Genomic DNA, 23,445 nt, shown 5'->3' with positions numbered 1-23,445 from the left:
ATTTTTTTTACTGTATTTGTTGGACAGTTCAGCTCAAAGGGCGGAACATGGCCCTGACACCACATTGTTTATGCCTCCTTTGTTAAGATATGCACTAATGGTACTTATTTTAAGGCACTTTCGAATTTACAAGTGTCTACCAAAGTGTCACATCAAGTATGAACCGCCACTGGGTTTAGTCAGCGGGTGGTAGCGACACTCATGTTTGCTTCCTCATCAAGAGATGACTTCCCTTTTCTTGAGGCTAATCATATCTGCTCAACGCTGCCCTACTGAAGCAGAACGTTCCAGAGAATGAGCTACAGCTGGAAACTGTGATCCTATACAGTCAGTCTGTTGTTTCCCAGGATACTAGGACACAGGCAACTGAGTGGTCAGTGACTAACTCATAGGAGAGGAAGACGGAGACTGTTGAGACGGGACTGCATGTTCTCTTTTAGTTTGGGACGAAGGACCATGACATTTAACAATATGGCTCTTGATAGCAGCAAGGCATTTCTGGGAATAGGACTTGCAGATGGTTGTCAGCCTTTGTATATTGGATCCTGATTGGTCAATAACGTTCCAAGGGTGTCTGTTATTTTTCAATAACGTGACACCTCTGGCCTTTAACATTTCCAAAGCAATTTGCTTCAATCCAACATTAATAACAATGGTGTAACTGTTGCATCAGATATTGGCTAGCAAAATATAGCATGTCATTGGCATATAGTGTTGTAAAGTCAACATTGTAAAAGCCTGACCATTAAAAAAATAATAATAATTCTCTCTAATCAAATATATCGCCCTGTCTGATAGTTCATATAACAAACTGCTGTAATTAAACCTGATGGTCACGTGAATGTTGTGATCATTGTTGTCACAACAACACAACAACCACCCAGCTTCATCCATGAGTGGTGGATCTATCCGCAGATAAGTGGCCCATTAGGTCATTGCAGATGTGCATCCATTTCCTATATCACAATGGCATTAAATGTGACAACAGCACTGGAACCGAGGGCCTGGGGTCCTCTTCATAACAAAAAGATCTGTAATCTTTGGATGCATGCCCAAAGTTAGCTTTCGACCTTTCATCGTCCAGCCGTTTTGTTGACGGATGGAGTTCCCCAGCCTGAATTCCACACTGTGCAGGGATTCTTATCGTGGTGCTTAATTTGACGTTGATTGACAGCTTGCTTGATAATACACAGTCGGCCCTGCGGCCAGGCACAGAAGAGGGAAGCTCTGGAGGTGGCTAGCTGAAATGGCAAAACATGCATAACCTCCCGTGGTTCGGCCTCCAGTGTTGAAATCATTGTTCCTGTATTCCCTTGTTGTCATGGTGTTTTTATATCCGTGATGGTATTAAGTGCATCGTTAACTTATCTGATTTGCTTTTGCTTTGCCTGCGATATTCTTAGATCCATTGCCAATGCCTTCCTGCTTTGACTTCAGAGTCGCTGGAGGATGTTGTTTCAGGCCTTTTGTGAGGCTGACATCACAGGGCAGTGTCTAGGCCTGGGTCAGTGCCAACTTGCCTGTCCGTTTGCTTTTGTAGAGGCTTTAATAGGGAATAACACGCCCTCTTTTATCAAGTTATTGACCCACTGGGGTTATAAAACAATGTGCCTTGACACAATGAAGCCCTTTTAATTAGTGTGTGTGTGTGTGTGTGTGTCACACAATGACAGCTGGGCTCATATTCACTGAGTAACTCATTAAACATGATCTGGATTCAAACAGCTTTGGCTCAACAACATCATAAGTGATGCTAACTCCAGATTACTCCTCTGCTCTATGCTTATGAATCAGGGTGACACACACAGCACACACACATTCCCTCTCATGCTAAAACAGCCCTGGTGGTTTTTCATCAGTGATTTGGCTGGCGGAATGCAGTGTGCTGCGTTCCACTCCCCCCACCTCCTCCACCTCCTCCTCCTCCTCCTCCCATCCATCCTCTGTTATCTCCCTGCCAGAGGGGGACAAAGACTAGCTTGTCTCTGGTCCTGTGACCCACATCGACCCAGAGTGAGTGGGCCCAAGACTAGAAACCCAGCATTACCGGCCATACACTGGATTTACTCAATTTCCACATGTTTTACTAAGGGATCAATTCACTTTCTAAATGTTTTCATATGCTTTTTTTGTATTTCTATCAAGGTGCATAATGAAAAGCACATACTATAAACGAATGCCCTGCTATGATATAAAAGCCACCTCAAATTAAGCCTCTGCATGCATCATTATCACAACACCTTTAACAAATGATGCTTAATGCGTGCATGTGTGCACTTTGCTATGGTTAAATGTGGCTAGTTTTCATTGAAACCAAGGCGTTGGCAGCAGCCTGAGATAACCACAAGAGCCACAGGAGGTAAGCCTCTGTGTTACCTCTGTTTCTCTAAGCCTTTCAACACACTGATGTGAAATTCAACTAGTGGTGAGTGGGTGGGGGATGGATACTGTATGTGGTGAAGAACATAGGCAAGTTTGTCTAAGTTAGAACTACAGGCCTCTCTAATTTGTCTCTCTCATTGTTTAAATGCAGTCTTGGAAAGCATTTATTTGACCAAATTAAAACGGATAATCTTCAATCTGGACCAACACAAATGTAGTCCGATTTACAAAGTCAGTTGATGTACATATATTAGACACAAGGCCAGGAGGTACTTGTAAAGAGGTTCTGTTTGTACAAATTGATACAGGCAGCAGTAAATGCATGAGTTGACCGGAGACAGTTTCTGTGATGGGCAGCCACTGGGTCCCTGATTTAAGGTCCGGGTCATAAAAGGTTCCTGCTGCACAAATGGCTTTTATTGAGTAGCTTTCGTTAAGGTTGTGTTACCCTGATTGGTCAATTGATCGTAGGGGACCTGAACGTTCCCCTTGGCTGGAGGTTGGCTCTGTGTGATTGGCTATCTGGGACAGCCACCAATGCCAAGGACAAGATATCCTCCCTCTGGGTCTCTTATCAGTCCGTTCACGGCAGATCCAGTAAGATAACTAAGAACTAGATAGTTATGGAGGCTGAACTAAATCGAGCATACGCATAAAAAAACAAAGAATATACTTGAGCCTATACTCTCTTGAATGCTTAATACATTGTGATCTCTGCTTGTAGTCCATTGTTGTTTTCGGAACTTATAAAGGAAGTCGACGAGGTGTCAAACCACATGTATCCGCCTGAAATAATCCTTGCTGGTCTAACTGCCATTTTTATAACTGCGAGAATGAGAAAATGTTTTGCATGCATGCATGTACTAAGATCCTTAAAGCAAAGTTGCTATGCTTTGCCTTTATATAACCTTAGTTATTGACGCAAGTGGCATTGTTTCTTGGCATAATTATTAGGGGTGGGAATCTCTTTGCACCTCACGATTCGATTCCGATTCAGAGGTCCACGATTCGATTCTAAAACGATTATCGATGCATCTCGATGCAACAATTATTTTCCATGAGGGTTTTTCAAAAATATATATATACACATCTGAGTTTGTTACTCAGTTTGCTACTTCCTACTTGTGTGATGATCATTAAAGACAATCAACAGATTAATTACCTTATCTAATATTTTATATTAGATAAAGTCGGTTCTCTGTGCAGTGAACCCGCAGGAAGAAATTAGTTTTCTGTAGCGCTCTGCAGCAGGCAAACAAATTTAATAAAAAATATATATAAAATACAGTACATTTCCCAAGCGGGCCTATTTTAAATTTTATCCACGTAGACCAAATATTTGCCGCGTGTTCCTTGACCAGCTATTGTAAACGTGACACCATGTTAGACTTAGATTTACGATTTATTTGTATATTTGAATTCAGCAGAGTGGAATAGAGTTGGCATATGTGCATCAATCTTGCTCTGCTCTTTCATAAGTCCACCAGAGAAATGGAAACATTTCCATATTAATGGCGCCGTCCATAGAGCTTCTTATTGATGCCGGCTGGCTTTATGTATGGACAACACAATAGTGACCATCACATACCCAACAGCCATGCAGGACACTCCAAGCCTGCTGGGTGGTCTTGGCTCTCTTTCAGTCCATCTGACCTGTGTATATAGGTCTATACATCATCCACCTAATATCCCTGTGTGCGACCATAGGGGTTAAGGTCACCGCGGTATTAATAGAAGGCTGGAATATTTCCGCGTATCCTTGGTATGTCTGGCCTAAGTTAAGTACACAGGGCACCTGTATGTCGGGTGCCGTTTATGCTTCTGGTGTTACGCGTCTCGTGTGTGCGTGTGCGAGCGATGGGCCTGGTGCTATGGGGAATCTACGATGGAGTCAGTTCTGTGCTAGACTAGGCGTGTGGCGTTGCATGTGTCTTTTCTGAAACAGCTGGAGCCACTGAAGCACTCTGAACAAGCTCTGACCTTCTGACATGTAGCCTCAAGATGGAGGTGTGTGTGTGTATGTGTGGATTTGAGTGTTTCCTGAGGCTTGATTACACAACCATCCATCATGCTCTGTCAGGGTCAGTGGCTAGCCCTCCCACGACACAATCTTATACCAAAAATGACAATGTGTCATTTCAATTGCTCGCACACCTTGTGGATGCACTCCTCCTGTTTCTATCCAACAATTGTGCTGGCCAAAACGTTTCTCCGTTACAGCAGAGCAGTCCATTTTGGATCACGTCAGTGTGTTGTGTGGGCACTGAACAGAGCTCCTCAATAAATTGTGCTTTTTTCACCTGGCCTATAATTCCTGCTCTTCTGCACCTCCTCTGTGTGTGTGTGTGTGTGTGTGTGTGTGTGTGTGTGTGTGTGTGTGTGTGTGTGTGTGTGTGTGTGTGTGTGTGTGTGTGTGTGTGTGTGTGTGTGTGTGTGTGTGTGTGTGTGTGTGTGTGTGTGTGTGTGTGTGTTGCACCTCTTTTTAATTAGTATTTCCTCATATATTGTAGATGTGTTTCCAGGTTGAGGCCTGTCAGGAATTTGAGTTGGCTATGTTTATCTTGATAAAAGGAATGAACGAAGGAAGGTAGGAAAGGACAGATGTTCAAGCAAAGGATGGAAGGAAGGGTAGACGTTAAAGCAAAGGATGGAAGGAAGGGTAGACGGTAAAGCAAAGGATGGAAGGAAGGAAGGGTGGACAGTAAAGCAAAGGATGGAAGGAAAGGGCAGACAGTAGAGCCAAGGAATGGAAAGGAGTAGACAAATAAACAAGGGAGGTAGCAGGGAGGCTCATGGATGGCATTTGGTTTTTTAATTGAGCGTTTGTGTTGGACATTATGCACGGTGTACAATGATGGGCTTTTCATTGAGCTGCTGTGACATTTACCTCGTGTGATAACGGAGCATACAAAAGCTCCCCTCACGGTCGGTCTGCCATAAACCTGAGATGCTGCAACATCTCCACCTGCAGGATATGAAGGGCTGTGATTCCCACTGGAGATGCCTTCAACATGGATCAATAGTATTATCTGTGGTCCTGCTCGCAGTTTGTTCCCAGAAATGAAGTGTGACCGCTGGGGTCTTGGCAGCTGATGCGAGAGGAGGGTGGCGTTGTTGTTGATTCACTCTGCACCCCACTGTCTGCTGGTCAGCAGTGATTGTGAGCGACTCAGGAAATGTGGAATAAAGTGAGGAGACGGGCAGGCAGGATATCCTGCCAGGGATAATGGAAACTACGGGCTCTGTGGAGGTCCAGGGACTTTTGTCGATGGAATCATCTGTGCAGTCCACAATCCCCATACAGTGGCTTCATCACATCCTGGCCACATCGGTTCCTGTTTTTCATGTATATTTCTGTGTTATTCTGCACAGGAGTGTCTGTACTCCGGAAATGATGCATGGTGATAAAGCCACTTCTCCCGACATGATCTCCTTTTTTATAAATGGCCGTCAACCTTAAAAATCATATGAATATGGATTCTGGGAGATTATGCTGTTGCTTTTTCGTCCTCAACCATTTCACTTAACATCCTTCAAATCCTATGCATGTTATTTGAATATTTTTGCTTCCCACACTCTCTCACACTCACTCTCTCTTCTCTCTTCCTCTGATGAGCCTTGTGGAGGGCAGTGCTTGTGTAATTAAAAGGCACACCATTCATCTGGGAGAAGGAGCTTCTCCTTAATCTATGTCAACCCATATAATTCAGACTCTTGGGGACTCGCCTGCGCCATGCTCATACTTCCCTTTTCAACCCATCCATCTCTTCCCACACACAATCCTCGGTGCTTATTAATCAGTGTGCCTTCTCCGCTGTCCCGTATGTATGCGTGCTTAGACCGTCGGTGCATTATGCCGGAGCGCTCTGAACTCTACAGCGCTTTGAGTTTTTGACAGGGAACTACTGTCTAACATGAAAACTTTGGCACCGGCTGAAATGAGTGTGAATGCAAAATAAATAGTTTGAACCTCGCCGCTCCAGAGGATTTTGTGGATTAAAGGTGCATAAAGCACAGTGTGTGTCTGGGAGAACCGATAGCTGTGCTTCATGGTTGCGGTTCACACATTTAGTCTTTCATAGGAAGGATTGCACCACTGGGATTTCATCCTTTTTGAGGAGCGAAGATCTGTCTGTGAAGCCCGTCTCGTATAGCACGGTGCTTCCAAGCCTGAAGATAATTGGTTATTGTCAAAGGCTTCTACCTCCCTCTACAAAGAGAGGAGCGACCATGTTTTCCATTTTTTGTTCTTTTAAGACTTTCAAAGTTGGAGATTTACAAACCTTGAATATCTTCTGCATCTTTTAAGTCACAAGATAAGCGCCCCCACTCGTTTAGGAAATCTCCCATAGTATACATAGAGTTATTCTCGTCTCAGGCTTTTATCTCTCGGGTTGGTTTGGTTTGCAGCCCCGTCTCTTCCTGTGGGGGCCTGACTGCGGCTGGCTCCAGATGTCTCATACTTGTGGACCGTGCTACGGCATGTTCCCCCAGGCATGGTGTGTCTGCAGCACACCCCACACGCCAGTCATCACACGCTCTGTGCACATTGTAGAGCCTTCAACTCGTGGATGCACCAGCCGAAGCAGGGCTATCTTGCTGTATCTCTCCTTCCTAAATGATGATGCCTGGAACGTATTATTTTTTTTGGAGCATGGCATTGTTTTGCTTTAGAACCCATTATCTTTTCAATAGCCTTGAGATCACTAATGATATGAGACCAGTGGACTGGGTCACATTGTGATTGAACCCCCGAGGTGGTAGAATGCGGTCAGCATTGATTTAATACACACTTGTGCAGAACATTGAGCTGCAGCATATTAAACTACAAACTCCAAAGCACTTGCAATGTCTGATCTTTCTGTATGCTTTTGAACAAGGTCCCCAAGTGACCATCAACACACACGCACGCACGTGTCACTGCATCACGTGAGCAGAAACCCTGTTACTTGGCTGCAAAAGTGTAAACAGTGGGCAGTAATGAATCATAATGGAATGTGTCTGGTCCGCTGTGTCCATGTGGAGTAGGAGGCCTCCGCTGTGAAATCCTGCCTGTTAGCTGGCATGCTAGCCATGGTCAGGCGGACTGTGGCCAAAAGGATCCGGTGTTTATCTAGCTCTGCCCCGTCTCCTCTCTGTCTGGTGACGAGCGCCCGTTGCCCCCTAGTGATGCTGCGGTCAGGTCAAGGTGTTGTTCATTATTATTATTTAGTGCTAAATGTGTTGAATATTTTCAAAGTGACCTAAGGTCCATCTTGGCTACGAATATCCTCAATTCAACTCATAAATTCAAACCGCATTGGAGTTGATGAGGAAAATATGGAAGGACATGGTCAATTTTACATAAAGCCTGCGTGGGGTTTGAGCATTCAGTATGAAAGGGCAGCTGGTTATATATTTATTATTTATACGGGTTATTAGTCCTTCCACTCCCTTCTTGTGTTTGAACCGGTTGATAAGAGCTCTTGTTACGAAAGGTTTGTTCGCTCCCTTCCCTTATTTCACAACCATTGGCTGTGTTGCGTGGTGTAGCCTTAGGGAATGTAGTGTGTGTGTGTGCGTGCCTAAGCTTAACTCCACCTAAGGTTTCAGGCTGACAGGCTTGTGCCAGCATAGCAGTGGGAGGAGGCGTAGCAGCAGGTAAACATAACCCAAACCCCGGCCCTGTTCCACTCTGCCCAACTCCCTCTCCCTGCCCTGCCCCCTAGTCTCACCTCTCCCCTCCCCACGCCTCACTCCCCCACTGCTGATGTCGGTAGAGCTAAGAAAGGCAGTTCCGGCCTGGCAGGGAGTCACTGTGGGCTGCCCTTCTTCCTTCTCCTTATCTCTCCTGGGTGGGTATGTGTGGGTAGCCGAGCTCTGGTCTTTTCCTAAGGTACGTTTCATCTTCAAATCTTCAAACTCTGCTGTGCTCTCTCTCTTCCGCTCCATCTCAGTGCTCTCTAAAGTTTGGAGTGTGTGTGTGTGTATGTGTATGTGTGTTAAAAGTACTGTACGTTACACTTTTTTCATGGTTGGGTTGGTTCAAATTCTTAATAAGTTGACGTAGAAAAAGTAAACAAATGTTGCGCTTGGGACGTTGGCATATCTTCTTTATGGCTCTTTCTCATTCAAGATAAAACTTTGAAAAGATGTGTTGTGCTTTAAGTGAGAGACGTATACGCACTAAATAGGTTTTACAATACGCCTTTCAGAATAGGTTGTTGTGTTAAACATGGTGTGTGCGTCTACATTGTGAGACTGTCAGGAGGTCATAATGGCTGTGGTACCTGCATCGTTGTCGCACCGCATTGCTTTGACGTTTGGAACACTGTTGTTACTTAATTTGGGTGCTTTATTGTTTTATGGCTTGTGACATTCTGACAGAGTAACCAAACACTGGTGTGGCTGTTGCGTGAGCTAAAATAGGCCTGCAGGGTTCAGTAATACTGCATGGGCCCTTCACTAAATCCACAGTAATGTCGTAAGTGTCTCTTCCTACCTACTCGTTAGACCTGCACAACGTGTGTGTGTGTGTGTGTGTGTGTGTGTGTGTGTGTGTGTGTGTGTGTGTGTGTGTGTGTGTGTGTGTGTGTGTGTGTGTGTGTGTGTGTGTGTGTGTGTGTGTGTGTGTGTGTGTGTGTGTGTGTGTGTGTGTGTGTGTGTGTGCGTGCGTGCGTGCGTGCGTGCGTGCGTGCGTGCGTGCGTGCGTGCGTGCGTGCGTGCGTGCGTGCGTGCGTGCGTGCGTGCGTGCGTGCGTGCGTGCGTGCGTGCGTGCGTGCGTGCGTGCGTGCGCCGTTGGCCCGCTAGGGTCAATGAGTAACCAGAGGAGTGGCCCAGACACCTCATGATTCACTCAGTTTCAACTCTTCCATGGCCCTCCTGCGATGTCACTCTTCCTGTGTGACCTTTTCCGAAGCCGCTGGCGACTATTTCTTTTGATGGTATACACAACACCAAAGAGAGCCTTGAAAAATATCAACAAGTGGTGTGTGTGTTGTTTTTTTCCGTAGATGCACTGTTGGCGGACCTGGAGTCCACAACATCACACATCTCCAAGAGTCCGCTCTTCCTGCCTGACGACCCGGCCTACTCTCTGCCCATTGGTCACTCGCAGCAGCAGGACCTCAGCTCTCCGCCCCCGGGTCCACCCGATCAGACGCTCAACGGACTAGACGACACCCAGGTGAGTCCGTGTGGAGAGGAGACGTCGAGCCGCACAGGAAATCGGATGCTAAACAACAGAGGTTGTAGTCGGAGCGTTGGCTTATTAATAGCTGTGATTGTAGGTAGAGGTTGTTTTAGTAAGGTCTCCGTATGGATAGTGGTCCTACACGGTGAGTAATGTACCTGCTGCTCTCCTCAGTCTTTCAGCTCTGCCCAAAGAAGTACTTGGTCCACAGAGGGGGGCAGTCCGGACCCCGCCCCCGGCGAGGAGGAGCACGTCTACAGGTAGGACTCTGGTCTTATCCAAGAAACGATCTAAGGAAATTACTTATTTGTTGAGGAATATACTTTCATTTATTTTGGCACTGCTTTGATGTCTTGGTATACAAGCCAGCACCAGCTGACAGAAGCTATCTATCTATCTATCTATCTATCTATCTATCTATCTATCTCTCTCTCTCTCTCTCTCTCTCTCTCTCTCTCTCTCTCTCTCTCTCTCTCTCTCTCTCTCTCTCTCTCTCTCCATAACAAACACAATTAAATGTGAGCATGAAAAATATGTATAAGAACGTATAATACAAATTATGAAAACAGTTGATTCTCATTCTCTGTTGATTGTCCTCACAGTTTCCCGAACAAACAGAAAAACAGTGAATCTTCACCCGCTGCCATGAACTCTTCTCTGGGCAGCAACCTGTCCGAGCTGGACCGCCTGCTGCTGGAGCTCAACGCAGTCCAGGACAACAGCCCCTGCTTCCCCACAGAAGGTTTATTTACCTTCTGTGTGTATACACCAGACTTTGATGTCTTGATGCTAAATTCTCCATATGTGGATCATGTGCAGGGGATTAGCTTGGTGATAGCATTCCTTTTGCGCACATCTGGTTTGGCTTTTGACGGTTTTGGTTTTGATGATTTGATATGTCGTAAAATACAGCTGATGCTAATTAATAGACCACTCCTTGGTAAATGCATTTCCCCAAATAACGGTCAAAATAATTCAATTTGAATTATTTGTGGTTATTAATTGACCAAGGGCTTCTAATGACGGACATGAGCAGACTCTGTATCACTGGACTGTGTGCATCGCGGGCCTCAGGAATCTGAGAAATCAGGCCGCCATTGCGATGCACTCGTCCCCTTTGTTCTTTCCAAACACGCACTGGGCCCAGGCAGATAATCCACATGGTTTGGTTTTCTGTGCACAGAGGACGCCGCACCCCCGCTGCCGTCCAACAGCATACACCACTATGTCCACGAGAACGGAGTCTCACCTCTCACCAGCAACAACCCCCCCCCTGCCGTCATGGAGAAGCCCAAACGCAGCATGGCCACCCGGGGAATAGAGGACGTGCGGCCCAGTGTGGAGAGCCTCCTGGATGAGCTGGAAAGCTCTGTGCCGATGCCAATGTAAGGAAATAATAACGAGGAGGATGATGATAATACTGCTGTACTGCTACTGCAGGCTCGTCGTGTCGATCACTAGACGCTATGATCAGAGGTTCTAGATGCTTGGTTGATCAAATGTTTTGGATCTACAGTCGCAATCACATGTAGATCAAAGGTTCTAGATGCTCGTTGGTTCAATGGTTCAAGATGCTAGGAAGATCAAAGGTTCTAGATAGAGTTAGCTAGAGTTAGTACCCAAGGTTCTAGGTGTAGATGACGGGTCACTACATGCTAGTATCAAAGAGTCATATCTGTGAGTGATGATTGAGATGTAATCAAATGCAGTGGTGGTTCATATGTTGACAGCAAATTTGGTGAATTAACTTGGGGCATGGGGCAAATACTACGGCTCACTACAGTGTGTCCATGTGTGTCATTAGCCCCACCCCTCTAATGGTGTCCGAGGAGCCAGCCGACGGGCAGGAGACTGCCGCCCAGCAGCAAGCCAGGATGTCTGCGTCCTCCGCCACGCGAGAGCTGGATGAGCTGATGGCGTCGCTGTCTGACTTTAAGGTCCAAAGCAATGTGAGTATTGTTGGGGTTCATGTTGCGATGGAGCAGTGGATAGATTTTGATTGGAAATGTAATGTCTGAATTTCTCAGTAATATGGTTATTGCTGAGGAACAAGTATGGTACTGCTTTGAATTGGTTGTTCAGTTTTAATAATGTTTCAGTGCAGCAATGGTTGATTTAAAATAAAATATGGATTTATTCTTTATTAAGGGGGAATTACATTTTCTTTTTATAAGCTTACCATCCTGTACATCTAGGGCATTGAGGTGGGTAGCAGCAGGGAGGATAGTTATAAAAGGGGATGTAATAGATTGTGGTAAGCTTTTGTGTTTATCATTTCTCTAAGTTGCCGATAACGCAGGGGAAGTAATTTGAAGCTGTATGTCAGTTTTCTTAAAAATGTGTTTGCACAAAGGAGTATAATAAGGTATTACAGAATTAGGAATTAGTTGTGCTGGTATTTCCTAATTCTCCTATTCGAGAGCCGGTAAAGTAATGAAGGCGGCATGCTAGTTAGTGCATTTTTGTGGAACACCTTCACGGTTGACACTTTCTTTTTCAATCCTTTCCCTCTGTTCTGTCTTTCCCTCTGTGTCCTATGTGTTTGTGTTGGTAAACACACCTGTTTTTGGGGGTTTAGTCGGGCTCTCAGTTGTCTGTGAATCTGGAGGGAGCAGATTCCTCATTACCAGCTGGTTCCCCCCCTACTGTCCCTACCCCATCGATTAACTCCCATGATGCTCTAGTGGACATTCCCTCTCCCACCTGTGACATATCACCCTCCTCCACCCCACTCATGTTTGATCTCCATATCGATGAAGATCACTCCATTATAAGCATCGCTCCTGCATCATCTGCGCCTACTATGACATCTACATCTGAAAGCCTTCAGTATTCCCAGACTCAACAGAGAGACAGTTGTGGCAACGTTAGCCCCGAAGTCCCGCATAGCGTAACGGTCTCCAGTGTGATAAAGTCTCTAAATCAGGCTAGTGAGGTGAGAGCTGCTCATGTGGCACCAGCTAAAACCCCCGCTATTAAAAGCTCAACGTCACCGTCTATTACCAAGAGCCCTAGTCCTGTTGCTAGCGGCTCAAGTCCAGTTTCTGTTGGCCAAACCTGTAGCGCTGTCCCTGCTCCCGGGGACCCTAGAGGTCAAGCAGAGGCCGCCAGGAGCCTCAGTCCAGTGCTACTCTCTAAAAGTCCAGAAGCTGAAACTCGTAGTTCCCTTGAAATCAAGAAGGTTGCTAGTCCGGTTCCGCCTCGCAAATGTGCAAGCCCAGTAACAATACCAAAGGTTTTTGGTTCATCTAAAACCGCTAGTCCTATGGCCGTTCCTAAAAACCTTGAGGCGATCCCGAGATGCTCCAGTCCGGTGACTGTTCCACGGCTCTCTAGCCCAATTCCAAAGTGCTCCAGTCCTTTTACAGTTCCTAGGATCTCAAGCCCCCTAACCATCCCTCAAAGCCCGAGTCCAGCCTTAGACGCCGTCCCAAAGTGTGCCAGTCCGTTTCCGGTTCAACGGTTCGGTAGTCCGTTGGTGTCCTCACTGAGTCCGAGTGCAGCCGATAGGTGCTCCAGCCCAGCCACCGTCACCAAAATAACCTACACCGTTCCACATGCTGGCAGTCCCCGGGCCTCCCCCATCACCCTCCCTGCCGTGTCATCCAATAGCATGTCGTCCCCCCATAAAGACACGCCGGACAGGGACATGTCCTGGCCGTGCCGGGCTCCTTTATTAAACGACGCCCTGGATAAACTCTTGGCTATGGGCCCGGGCGAAATGCACACGAGGGGGACCTTTGACGACGGAGCCTCCGACCTCGGAGGGTACTCCACTCAAGGAGAGTCCACGCAAGGAGACGAGGACAGGCTGTGGGACGACGAGGACGGAATGTACCCGAGTCTCAGCCGGGACGGGACCTTGACACCTATGACCGAGTCCAGCTGGATGGATGAGTGTATGACCCCCTCCACCTGCCCCGGGACGCCGGACGTCATGCAGGACCTGCCCTCGCAGCAGCCCTCTGCCGTCGAACGCTTATCCGCATCTGGACAAGTAGGACTCTCGCCTGGGGGCTCCCGAAATGAGATGCTGAAGCATGGTTGGAATGCCTTCTTAAGATCCCATCTGGGCGTTCTATTATTAGGTTGTTTGACCCTAGCCTCGTGCTTGGCTCCATCAAAGATATGCTGTATATGAAATTATATATAAACCCTTACTACAAAGTGTATATAAATGTATAACTCTTTGGACAGGGGGAAGCATTGTGATATCAGACCAACTCTTAAGGGCAGTTTCAAATTTCCAGTTTCCAGTTTTTAGTATTGATTTACACAAGATGGTGTGAATCAATAATACATATTTGTGATGTTACTGAGTGGTGAGGAACATTTTTATTGAATTATTGCCCAGCCCTTCCCAAAGCCTTACTTGAAAGTCTCCCTCATCAGTTTTACTGTAGGGTAAATAGCATAAATATTGATGTGCGGCCGACAGATGATGATGACGGATACGTTTTTCAGCCTCAATGGTTCAGTAGCTGAAACAAACTTATTTCACCAGAGCAGGTATTTTCTGAGCTCAAAAGTCGCACACAAACGCAAGCATCTTGATAAAGAGTAACAGTCTACATTTTTGAGGTGTGGTGCATGAAATGCTTCTCCTTCCTCCTCCGTTGATTACAACATACCTGGAGGCACGCGTCCACGATGGTAAATAACAGGCTGACTCTTCCAGGCTTTGTGTTTAGGAAGCTTTGCTGAAGCTTTGCTGTTTTCCGTGCACGCCTCCACTTGCTCCTGGTTGACATAGCTGTCTGATTCCTCATCATCAGGACCCGGCTTGTCATCTTTGCGCAACAGATGTGTACACTGTGTCCATTCATCAACTAGTCAATGATCCCTTGCCTTGCCTCATGGTGCAGAAGGGTTTAAAAAAAAAAAAAGGCTCTGATGCTGGACGATGGCATGTTTGCTTCAAAGTGCGCTACAATCTGTTGACTGTTTGCATCTCCTGACTCGGTTTGGCAGTGATCAGTGAGTAGAGTGGGTTTGATATTCGAAGCTGTGCAGCATGCCTTGCCAAAAGACATTTCACCCGCTCCGATTTTTTTTGCGACAAGGCTGCACTGGATAAAGAAGTGCTTTTGAAAAACAAACTAGACTTGGCCGGAGCCAGTGCTTGTTGAAGCCATCCTGCTTGCGTGTGTTTTTTATTTTTTTTTTCCTTAACGTCAACATGTGCTTTGAGATATAAAGCAACTCCCCACCCCCCCCCTCCCCCAACCGCCGTATCATTCACTCTCCAGCTCAAGTCAGTCATTCGCCGCACCAAAGAGACCACCAATGTGCACCCCATGTACCGAGAGGGGCTTCTGCGGCGCAAACTGGGCGCCGTGCTCGTCAACAAGAGCAACTCTCAGGACCGGCTCATCCAAGAGCTGCAGGGGAAACTGGGCATCGGGCGAGTGGAGCGACGGCGCAAGCAGCAGCCGGACGATTGGATGACGGAGGGGGTCATTGTCATGTCTAACCCTCAGCGCACACGGGAGGAAGGCGGGGCTCCGACGGTGGACAAGGTAGAGGGGAGCGACGGCTTGATAACCAGACTGGGGTTTTAAAGACAGACCTGGTACCAACGAGTGATTGCCAGGCTGGTACCGTATTAAGGGATAAGAGCTCCGAAGACTGACAGAGCAGCGTGGGTTTCATTTACGCTTTTTCAACCCGACTGCATTTGGACTTCTGAGAGAAATAAGAGAAATAAAATATATATACATACATACATATATAAATAAGGCTTTTTTTTTTTTTAACACTTTCACATTTTCACTTTTCCCTTGTCTCCATTAAACGACCTATTTCTTTCTAAATGTCATTGATTCTGACTCATCCTGTCCTTTTCCTCTGTTCTGTTCTGTCGTTGCTCTCCTGTTTCCACCCTGCTGTGTGTGTGTGTCTCTCTCTCTCTCTCGCTCTCTCTCTCCTCCCTCCTTCAGATCATCATCCCTCCCGTGTCCCCCGTCCCACAGAGAAAAGTCCTGCCCCCTCCTCAGCCCAAACGGCCTGCGCCCGTCCAGCAGGCCCCTCCTCCTCCTCTCCCGCCACCCCCGCCCACCCCGCCTCCCCCCAGGGAGCCCACCCCGCCGCCTCCTCCTCCTCCTCCACCACCACCACCACCTCCGCCCCGGGAGCCTACTCCTCCCCCGGCCCCGCCCACTCCTCCCCCGGCCCCGCCCACTCCATCACCCAGCCCCCCGCCCCAGCCTGCCACGCCCCCTCCGCCCCCCAAGGTCTTGGTGTCCGTGAGCTGTCAGACAGAATACGACCCTGCCTTCCCTCCGATGCAGGCACGGCAGTACCACACATTCACCCCTCAACCCCAACCACTTTGCAATGTTCACCCTTTTTCTATTTAAACTCTCATTCTTCTCTCTTGACGGATTTAGATATTTCTCATTATTTATTTAGTGGTTTTATTCATCTGAATCATCTGTCAATTCATCTGTGATTCAACAAGGGTTCTGCCTTTTGTGTGTGTAGTCGGCTCACACAGTTATAGATTGTCTGTGCTGCAGATAAATCACAGAGCAGCACACCCTCTCTGGCCCCCCTGCTGTGGCGATGTGTAGTCTAGTGTTTGCGTGAGACCCACTTCGTCCAGGTTATACGGTACATGTAACATTACATTCAGGCCGCTGGACATGAGCGTATCTTGTCCCCCTCTATCTCTATCTCTCACCCACTCCCTCTCTTCACTTTGAATGGCGCCAGGGGCCATGGTATCAGATAAGGGGGGAGAGGTGGTAGACTTTAAGGGCTTTACAGGGTTGGGATGGGGTAACGCCTGTGCTCCAGCCACTCTTTAACTGTCCTGCGCAGGAATGTGAGGCCCAAGGCCCGGCTGGACACCCAATCCGCCCCATGACAGCAAGGTTACCGCTACCGTTTTAGCATCTCCCATAGGACTTCCGTCAACAGGTCCCATTAGGGTAAGGACTGGGGTGTCACTCTAGAATGCCAGTGTAGAATCTTTCTGTTTTTAGCTTGCCGAGGAATTCAGATGTACCCGGGTTAATGGCCTTGTTTTTGAGGATGCATGTCTTCTAGCACTGATGGTGTCTGTCAGGTGTGTGTGTGTGTGTGTGTGTGTGTGTGTGTGTGTGTGTGTGTGTGTGTGTGTGTGTGTGTGTGTGTGTGTGTGTGTGTGTGTGTGTGTGTGTGTGTGTGTGTGTGTGTGTGTGTGTGTGTGGGCAGATGAATCGGGAGAGAGGGGTGTTTTCTAGGTTGCCCATAAGGAGATCTGAAGCTTAACTTCACCATGAACCAAAAGAAGATGTATATATATCCATCCGTTTGCTCAACATATTTTGTAGTTGCTGAATCAGACATTACTTCTTTGTACTGGAAGCTTCTTTCTCAGTTTTGACTATTGAACAGTTCTCCCTAAAGGAAATGGTCCAGTCCCTATTGTCCAGAGGGACTCTGTTCCACGGCAATCATGCGACACAATGTGTAATCAGGTTGCTTAGATGTATATGCAAAGTACCAACATGATCCGATTTCTATATCATGTTTGAGTTTATTGGCTTTATGGATGAGCAAAGAGCTGTGGAAAGACCTAGCACCAAATATGTTTAGAAAGCCTTCAAATCAATATACATTGAATTGAACAACTTTTCTATTTTTATTAAAATGGTTCTCAAACCAACCAGAAAAGGTTTTTTTTACTTTTTTTTTATTGCCTGACGCATCTTTCAGATTCAGTCTCAGGGGAAGAGCTCTCCGACCAGCCCTCCGAAACAAGCCAACAAGCTGGACAACATGCTGGGCAGCCTGCAGTCGGACCTCAACCGGCTGGGAGTGCAGACCGTAGCCAAGGGGGTGTGTGGCGCCTGCAAGAAGCCCATCGTCGGCCAGGTAGGTGGAGGTACCCCCCCTCCAGAGGAATGCAGGTGTAGAGGTTGCAGACACACGCCCACTGATACACACAAACACATAGTATATCAATTAAGTGTCAAATAATACCAAATTATTTAGAGTATTAAAACATAAATTTGTCCCCGTGTTCTGTTATGGGTGGGATAGTTTTGGGCAATCTTTCACCAGAGGGTGCTCCAGTAACTTGTCCTAGTTTACTAAGATATGCCGTGTTGGCCTGTGTCCTGCATATTTCCTGAGTGATTACCATTTGTTAAGGCCAAAGCCACTAAATGTATGAATAATGTATTTTCTTTTTCTATATGTTTATCATTGGGATAATTTCTTTACCTTTTTTATTTGTATTAATATAAAGGACAGAATTATTGTATCAATCGTAGGCAATTGTGTCAGTGTAATATCCATTTGAATTGAAACCAATGTACAATTAATGAATTTAAATTCAATGACGGGATAACTTAAATGGGAGAAAGTAATGTACAGTATATACAGCTCCTGTAAATTTCACGTCGCCAATTTTACATTTCCTCTCCTCTAGTTGGATTTTGAACCAAGGTCTATATAAATGTAGAATTTACTTTTACAATTGTAGTCCCTACATAAAAAATCGAGTGCAGTCCTGTTACATGTGGATATAGCCATAGCTAACTGAAGCCCCTCCCCCACCACAGTGGACCTGAATGTTGTTGTTGTCTTCACCAGGTGGTGACAGCTATGGGCCGCACGTGGCACCCTGAGCACTTTGTGTGCACCCACTGCCAGGATGAGATCGGCTCTAGAAACTTCTTTGAGCGAGATGGCCAGCCTTATTGTGAGAAGGACTATCACAACCTGTTCTCCCCACGCTGCCATTACTGCAACGGGCCCATACTTGACGTAAGAGATGTTGTCAGACTAATGTGCATGCAATAAAGGACTTTTATGAGGTGGTTTTTACATTCATACAACTGCCTAATCATTCATGGATATTTAAAATCCAATTGGCTCATGTATGGACCATCAAAATATTTTGGTTGATAAAGGTGACAGGGATTTTGGCAGATTAATTGTTGTTTTCTCCCTCAATTATGAGCTCATTCCTGTTTTAACTTTGAGCTTCTGCTAGCTGCAGCAGTGTAAGATACTTTGGTTAGGAAGTTGAATTGGACTTTGTTCAAGGGATTAGCCAACATGAGTCATTATTCTCACATATTTCCAGTAATATCAGACAGGCACAGCAACCCAGTCCAAATGCAGAGTAACTCACCCCCCCAGTTAACTGTTAACATGCAAGGGTTAGCACTTGCTTACAAGAGATCACAAACAAATGCTTTCAGGACTTTTCTTTCTGGACTTGTTATGTTTTGGCATCTAGGCCTACATTGTGTGTCTTGTTTGTTGTTGTTGTTCAAGGTACATGAGGAATGGTTTGAGGCCTGGAAAACATGATCCAGCAGTGCAATTAGCTGCCCATATCGCCTCAGAACTTCTCCATAACTAGCCTGCCCTCTTCTGGTTGTAGTTGATAGTGTTTAACTGAAAAAGAAGTGAGAAGACCTTAAGAAACCCCTTTTGAGTTCAGGTTCAGTTTGAGTTTAGGTATTGGCCAGTGGGCAGCAAGTACTGTGTTGAAAACATGCAGATGTTTAACAATATTGTTTACAATGTTAAGATGGGAGTCGGGACATGATAGCTGCCATGAGAGCTTTGATGTTTGATTTTGATGTTTTGATGTTTCAGAAAGTAGTGACTGCTTTGGACAAGACCTGGCACCCAGAGCACTTCTTCTGTGCCCAGTGCGGCGCCTTTTTCGGTCCTGAAGGTATAATCCACTCCTCCATGACACCTACACTTCCTGTTGTGGGCACCTAATCTCTAAAACTAATATTTATACAAAAATGACAACAGAACCCTGTAGTAGTTCTGGAATATGAAATCCCCTCATGCCTTTTGTTTTGCACTCAATCAATCTGAACGTGTGTGTGTGTGTGTGTGTGTGTGTGTGTGTGTGTGTGTGTGTGTGTGTGTGTGTGTGTGTGTGTGTGTGTGTGTGTGTGTGTGTGTGTGTGTGTGTGTGTGTGTGTGTGTGTTAAAAAGTGAGTCAGAATCAGAGGAGTTGACATGTGACCTTGTCATCCAGGTTTCCATGAGAAGGACGGCAAGGCCTTCTGCAGGAAGGACTACTTTGACATGTTCGCTCCTAAATGTGGAGGCTGTGCTCGTGCCATCCTGGAGAACTACATCTCCGCCCTCAACTCTCTCTGGCACCCAGAATGCTTTGTCTGCAGGGTGAGTTGTTCAGTGGGCGGATGTTTTTTAAATTATTCATGTCTTGACTGTCTAAATGTCTAAAACACGTCTTAAATTAAGGGGAAATGGCCATGCCGTTACTTGTAGTAAACCGCTAAGAAAGGCAAGTACAGTGCCTGAACCGGTCTCTGAAATTATCTAACTCACTCACAAATCCTTTCTCAACAGTCAATTCAGTGAAATGTCCACCTGTTCTGTATTCAGTTGACTTTAAATTCATTTTCCAAACAGCATTCATCCAAAGTGACTTATTGTGCATGTTTGGATCCGTTCCTCATCAAGTCCATCAGGAGCAGGTAGTGCCTTGGCGCGGGAGTCCCCACTGCTTAACCACTGCATTGTCCCGCCCTTCCCCAGGAGTGCTTCACGCCGTTCATCAACGGCAGCTTCTTCGAGCACGACGGCCAGCCGTACTGTGAGGGCCACTACCACGAGCGGCGCGGCTCGCTCTGCTCGGGCTGCCAGAAGCCCATCACCGGCCGCTGCATCACGGCCATGGCCAAGAAGTTCCACCCCGAACACTTTGTGTGTGCCTTCTGCCTGAAGCAGCTGAACAAGGGAACCTTCAAGGAGCAGAACGACAAGCCCTACTGCCAGGGCTGCTTCATCAAACTCTTCAGCTAAAGCCGTTTCTGTTGGTGGAGGCCTGGGGGGGGTGGGGCTTGCACAAGCGACCCAAAGGCCCCTGTGTGGGTTCATTCATCTGTTTCTTGTTTTCTAACTGCTGCATGTACCGTCTGTGCCCATTTATGAATTCACTGATGTGCGTGTCGTGTATGAGTGTGTGGGATACAGTGGAGAGAGATGTCAATGATTTTATAGGCCATTTCCTTAGGGGGGGCATCAGTAGAAGCCATGGTGGACAGACTCGACACCAGCTGTTGAGGGGCAGTGTAATTTGCCTATTTAATCTTTTCATTTGACTACAGGCAGATGTTTTATAAAATTTTAAGGATTTTTTAAATGCCAGAAATGTATGCATGTATTTGTTGAGTGTGGTTGCAACAAATGCAGTGATTAATACTTTCGCAGAGCGATGATTTGTAAATGTTATTTTTTAACCCTTTCCCCAGGGCAAGAACCCTCATCATGTGACCAAACCAGCTCAAAGTGGTTTTGTGATGGTTTGGGACAGCTGCTTGTCAATTGCATGGACCATAGGCTTGACCTCAGTAATTCTAAAACATGTAGATGTTTTTACATAACCGAGACTTTGCCTATGCGTGTTGTATATGTATTAATGTATTTTTCTAATTATAAGATAGAGATTTGCAATATTGAGATACATAGAGAAACGTGTTTGAATACATGCACACACTGGTTGGGGTCATTTTATTTTTTTTATATTTTCCAATTGCAGATATCCTCCCAAGACCATCGAGTTGGATTTGGTTGATCAAACTATCAGGTCTTTTTTTATCAGGTCTCTGAACTCAACTATACATATTCTTAAGTCTGTAAGTGTTAAAGGCATTGTTATTCATGTCACCCCTCTCTGTTGCTGTTTTCTACCAATGGGCACCAGAGCTTTTACAAAGTGGGCTGCTCACAGTCCCACTTTAATTGCTTCCACCTTTAAACTTTTAAACTGTGTGTGTGTGTTATCTTACTCACACACAATTTCTAATATAAAAAATTACAATTACATGAAAATGATCGGTTTTAAGTCAATACAGGTGTACATTTATTAATGTTTCAATTTAGGTGCAACTTTGATACAAATAAGCCAAATGGCTCAATATTGGAAAAACTGAAATCTACAGGTTTCAAAGATATTCTTTGATTTACTGCTGCATATGTCCAGAAATGTTACCAAAGTGTCCAGTGATGTTAGGAATAAGCGGAATTGATCTAATGTTTTATGTTTGACTACTATGAACAAAGCTCAGCACTGTAAGAATGACATTGACTTGTCCTGATGACGTGAACCTGAGCTTAAGATGTGCTATGTGTTGTGCATTGTGTTGAATGGCATGCTGCATTTCTAGGATCGACGAGCAGGATCCCGTCTGGTTGAGGGGTGGGGGTTCATCAGCACTTGCTGCCGGTTGCTATAACAATCAAAGAAAATGTGTAATACTCTTGGATATGCATAGTGTTGTGAAAATCACTGTTGTGTCATGGATAGAATAAAAATACATAAATATATTTTTCTCCAGGCTCCCAGAAATATGCAAAGAGCTGGCTCTATGGGCATATAATTATAAACTAGCGATGGCTCTCACCTAATAGAAAAACACCCACTTGTATTGGATAGTGTTCAAGAGGAATTAAGCGGCCCTCATTATTTAGGTAACAGGCTAATAATGAGAAGTACGCTAACCTCTTCAATTATAATTGTGTATTGGTTAGCTGCCTCCGGAATGGGTAAGCGGGAATACCAGGGCTGTTGTTGTTAGTAAAGTGACGTGAGTATTGATCACTGTTTATTTGACAAGTGGCTTTTTACATGTTCAGTCTCTGAATATAACCATGATTACATTATTTGGTGATCTTTAACTTTTCTCTAACGTTCATGCAGACTTTATTAGCCAGATACATTTGTAAGATTTATGGTACACACGATACATGGTGTTTTTTCAAACCATATTAATGATTGTGCCAATATTTGTATGCCAATGCGATGTCTTGTACACTGTGGAAATGTCAGTGTTTCTTCTGGTTGAGTCTTTATGGGTTGAACTCTGGAAAAAAACAATTTGCTTTAGTGCACTAATGCTGATTTCCAAATAGTCTTGCAACACCATTACTGGACAATTTCCTAGACCCCACTAGGTAATATACTGTATATTGAGCCATATATATTTGATGTGGTTGTTATAGGCCTACAAAAACACTTTCAATGTTTGAACTATGCCCCTAAGAAAATGTATTTCTGCCCATCTATATGGCAAGGTTGGGGTTATGATTGCCTTATAGATCCAATGCTTTCGCCATGAGTCTCAGCTCTTTAGAGTCCCCCTATGTTAATTGACAAATTAATGTGATATGTACCCTTTTTAAGGGCTACAATTACTTTTTCTGTTGATATAGAGAACATTTCATAGCCTGGCAATGTCTTTGAATTCATGTGATAATAAAATGTTATTTCTGTAAGTAGGCCTTTTTATTATGTATTGTTTTCCTTTTTATTGACCTACAATCCCAAGAACCTGATCAATTTGCAATTCATGTTTGGGGGTCATTGTAATACTAATATTGCTATTGAATACATGTGCGGTGATGACAACCAAGCAAGTAAATGTCTAATGCACTTGATGATAACAAGCCCTTGGGTCTCTGGGGCGGGAAGACGTTAAAATCCTGATCTTGTCATTAAGCGTTTTAAGTTGGCGGCTGAGCTCAGAGATGCGAGGCGAATCAGCAGCATCTATAACCTCGATCCTCTGCATACTTCGAAAACGATGTAGGTCTAAGAATTGTTTCTCTCCAATCTGCCAAATGCGCAGTTTAATACTTTGCAGACTAGGAAAAAGCTTGAAAATCAGACCAGTGTGACAGTCTGACGGCCATGGGTCTAGATGTAGGTGTAGTAGACCCCGGACCTTTGACGCTATGACAGCCAGGTCAGCTGAGGTCAACTGATTGACACACATGGTCAGACTGGTCACCTTTGCGGGAATTGACCCGCCATACTCCCGGGAAGGGGGGCCCCCTTTAATAACAAGGGTAGATAATTGGGGGACGTGGCTCAGCCAAGTTTTCAATAGATGTCCTTCGTG

General features: G+C 45.6%; 2 protein-coding genes across 2 annotated transcripts in view; both read left to right on the top strand.

The window, feature by feature from the left end:
- Positions 1-22,823, top strand: part of LOC311339004 (paxillin-like) — a 23,404-nt gene extending 581 nt beyond the window's left edge. The window contains exons 2-11 of the mRNA XM_084464360.1: positions 9,375-9,547; positions 9,728-9,813; positions 10,156-10,295; positions 10,737-10,938; positions 11,358-11,502; positions 17,255-17,413; positions 18,137-18,310; positions 19,154-19,235; positions 19,554-19,702; positions 20,081-22,823. Of these exons, the coding sequence (XP_084320486.1) occupies positions 9,375-9,547; positions 9,728-9,813; positions 10,156-10,295; positions 10,737-10,938; positions 11,358-11,502; positions 17,255-17,413; positions 18,137-18,310; positions 19,154-19,235; positions 19,554-19,702; positions 20,081-20,347 (1,577 nt within the window). The 3' untranslated portion in view covers positions 20,348-22,823. The remainder of the gene's footprint in view (positions 1-9,374; positions 9,548-9,727; positions 9,814-10,155; positions 10,296-10,736; positions 10,939-11,357; positions 11,503-17,254; positions 17,414-18,136; positions 18,311-19,153; positions 19,236-19,553; positions 19,703-20,080) is intronic.
- Positions 12,138-16,421, top strand: LOC311339008 (uncharacterized protein; the record flags this gene model as incomplete). Its single annotated transcript, XM_084464363.1, has 4 exons — positions 12,138-13,550; positions 14,803-15,072; positions 15,493-15,851; positions 16,376-16,421. The coding sequence occupies exons 1-4, from the start codon at positions 12,288-12,290 to the stop codon at positions 16,419-16,421; spliced, it is 1,938 nt and encodes a 645-aa protein (XP_084320489.1). The 5' UTR covers positions 12,138-12,287.
- Positions 22,824-23,445: the final 622 nt, after the last annotated feature.

This window comes from Micromesistius poutassou (genome assembly GCF_964030765.1).
Source record: "Micromesistius poutassou genome assembly, chromosome: 2".
NCBI classification, from domain to species: Eukaryota; Metazoa; Chordata; class Actinopteri; order Gadiformes; family Gadidae; genus Micromesistius; species Micromesistius poutassou.
This window is presented reverse-complemented; position numbering and strand designations above follow the sequence as displayed.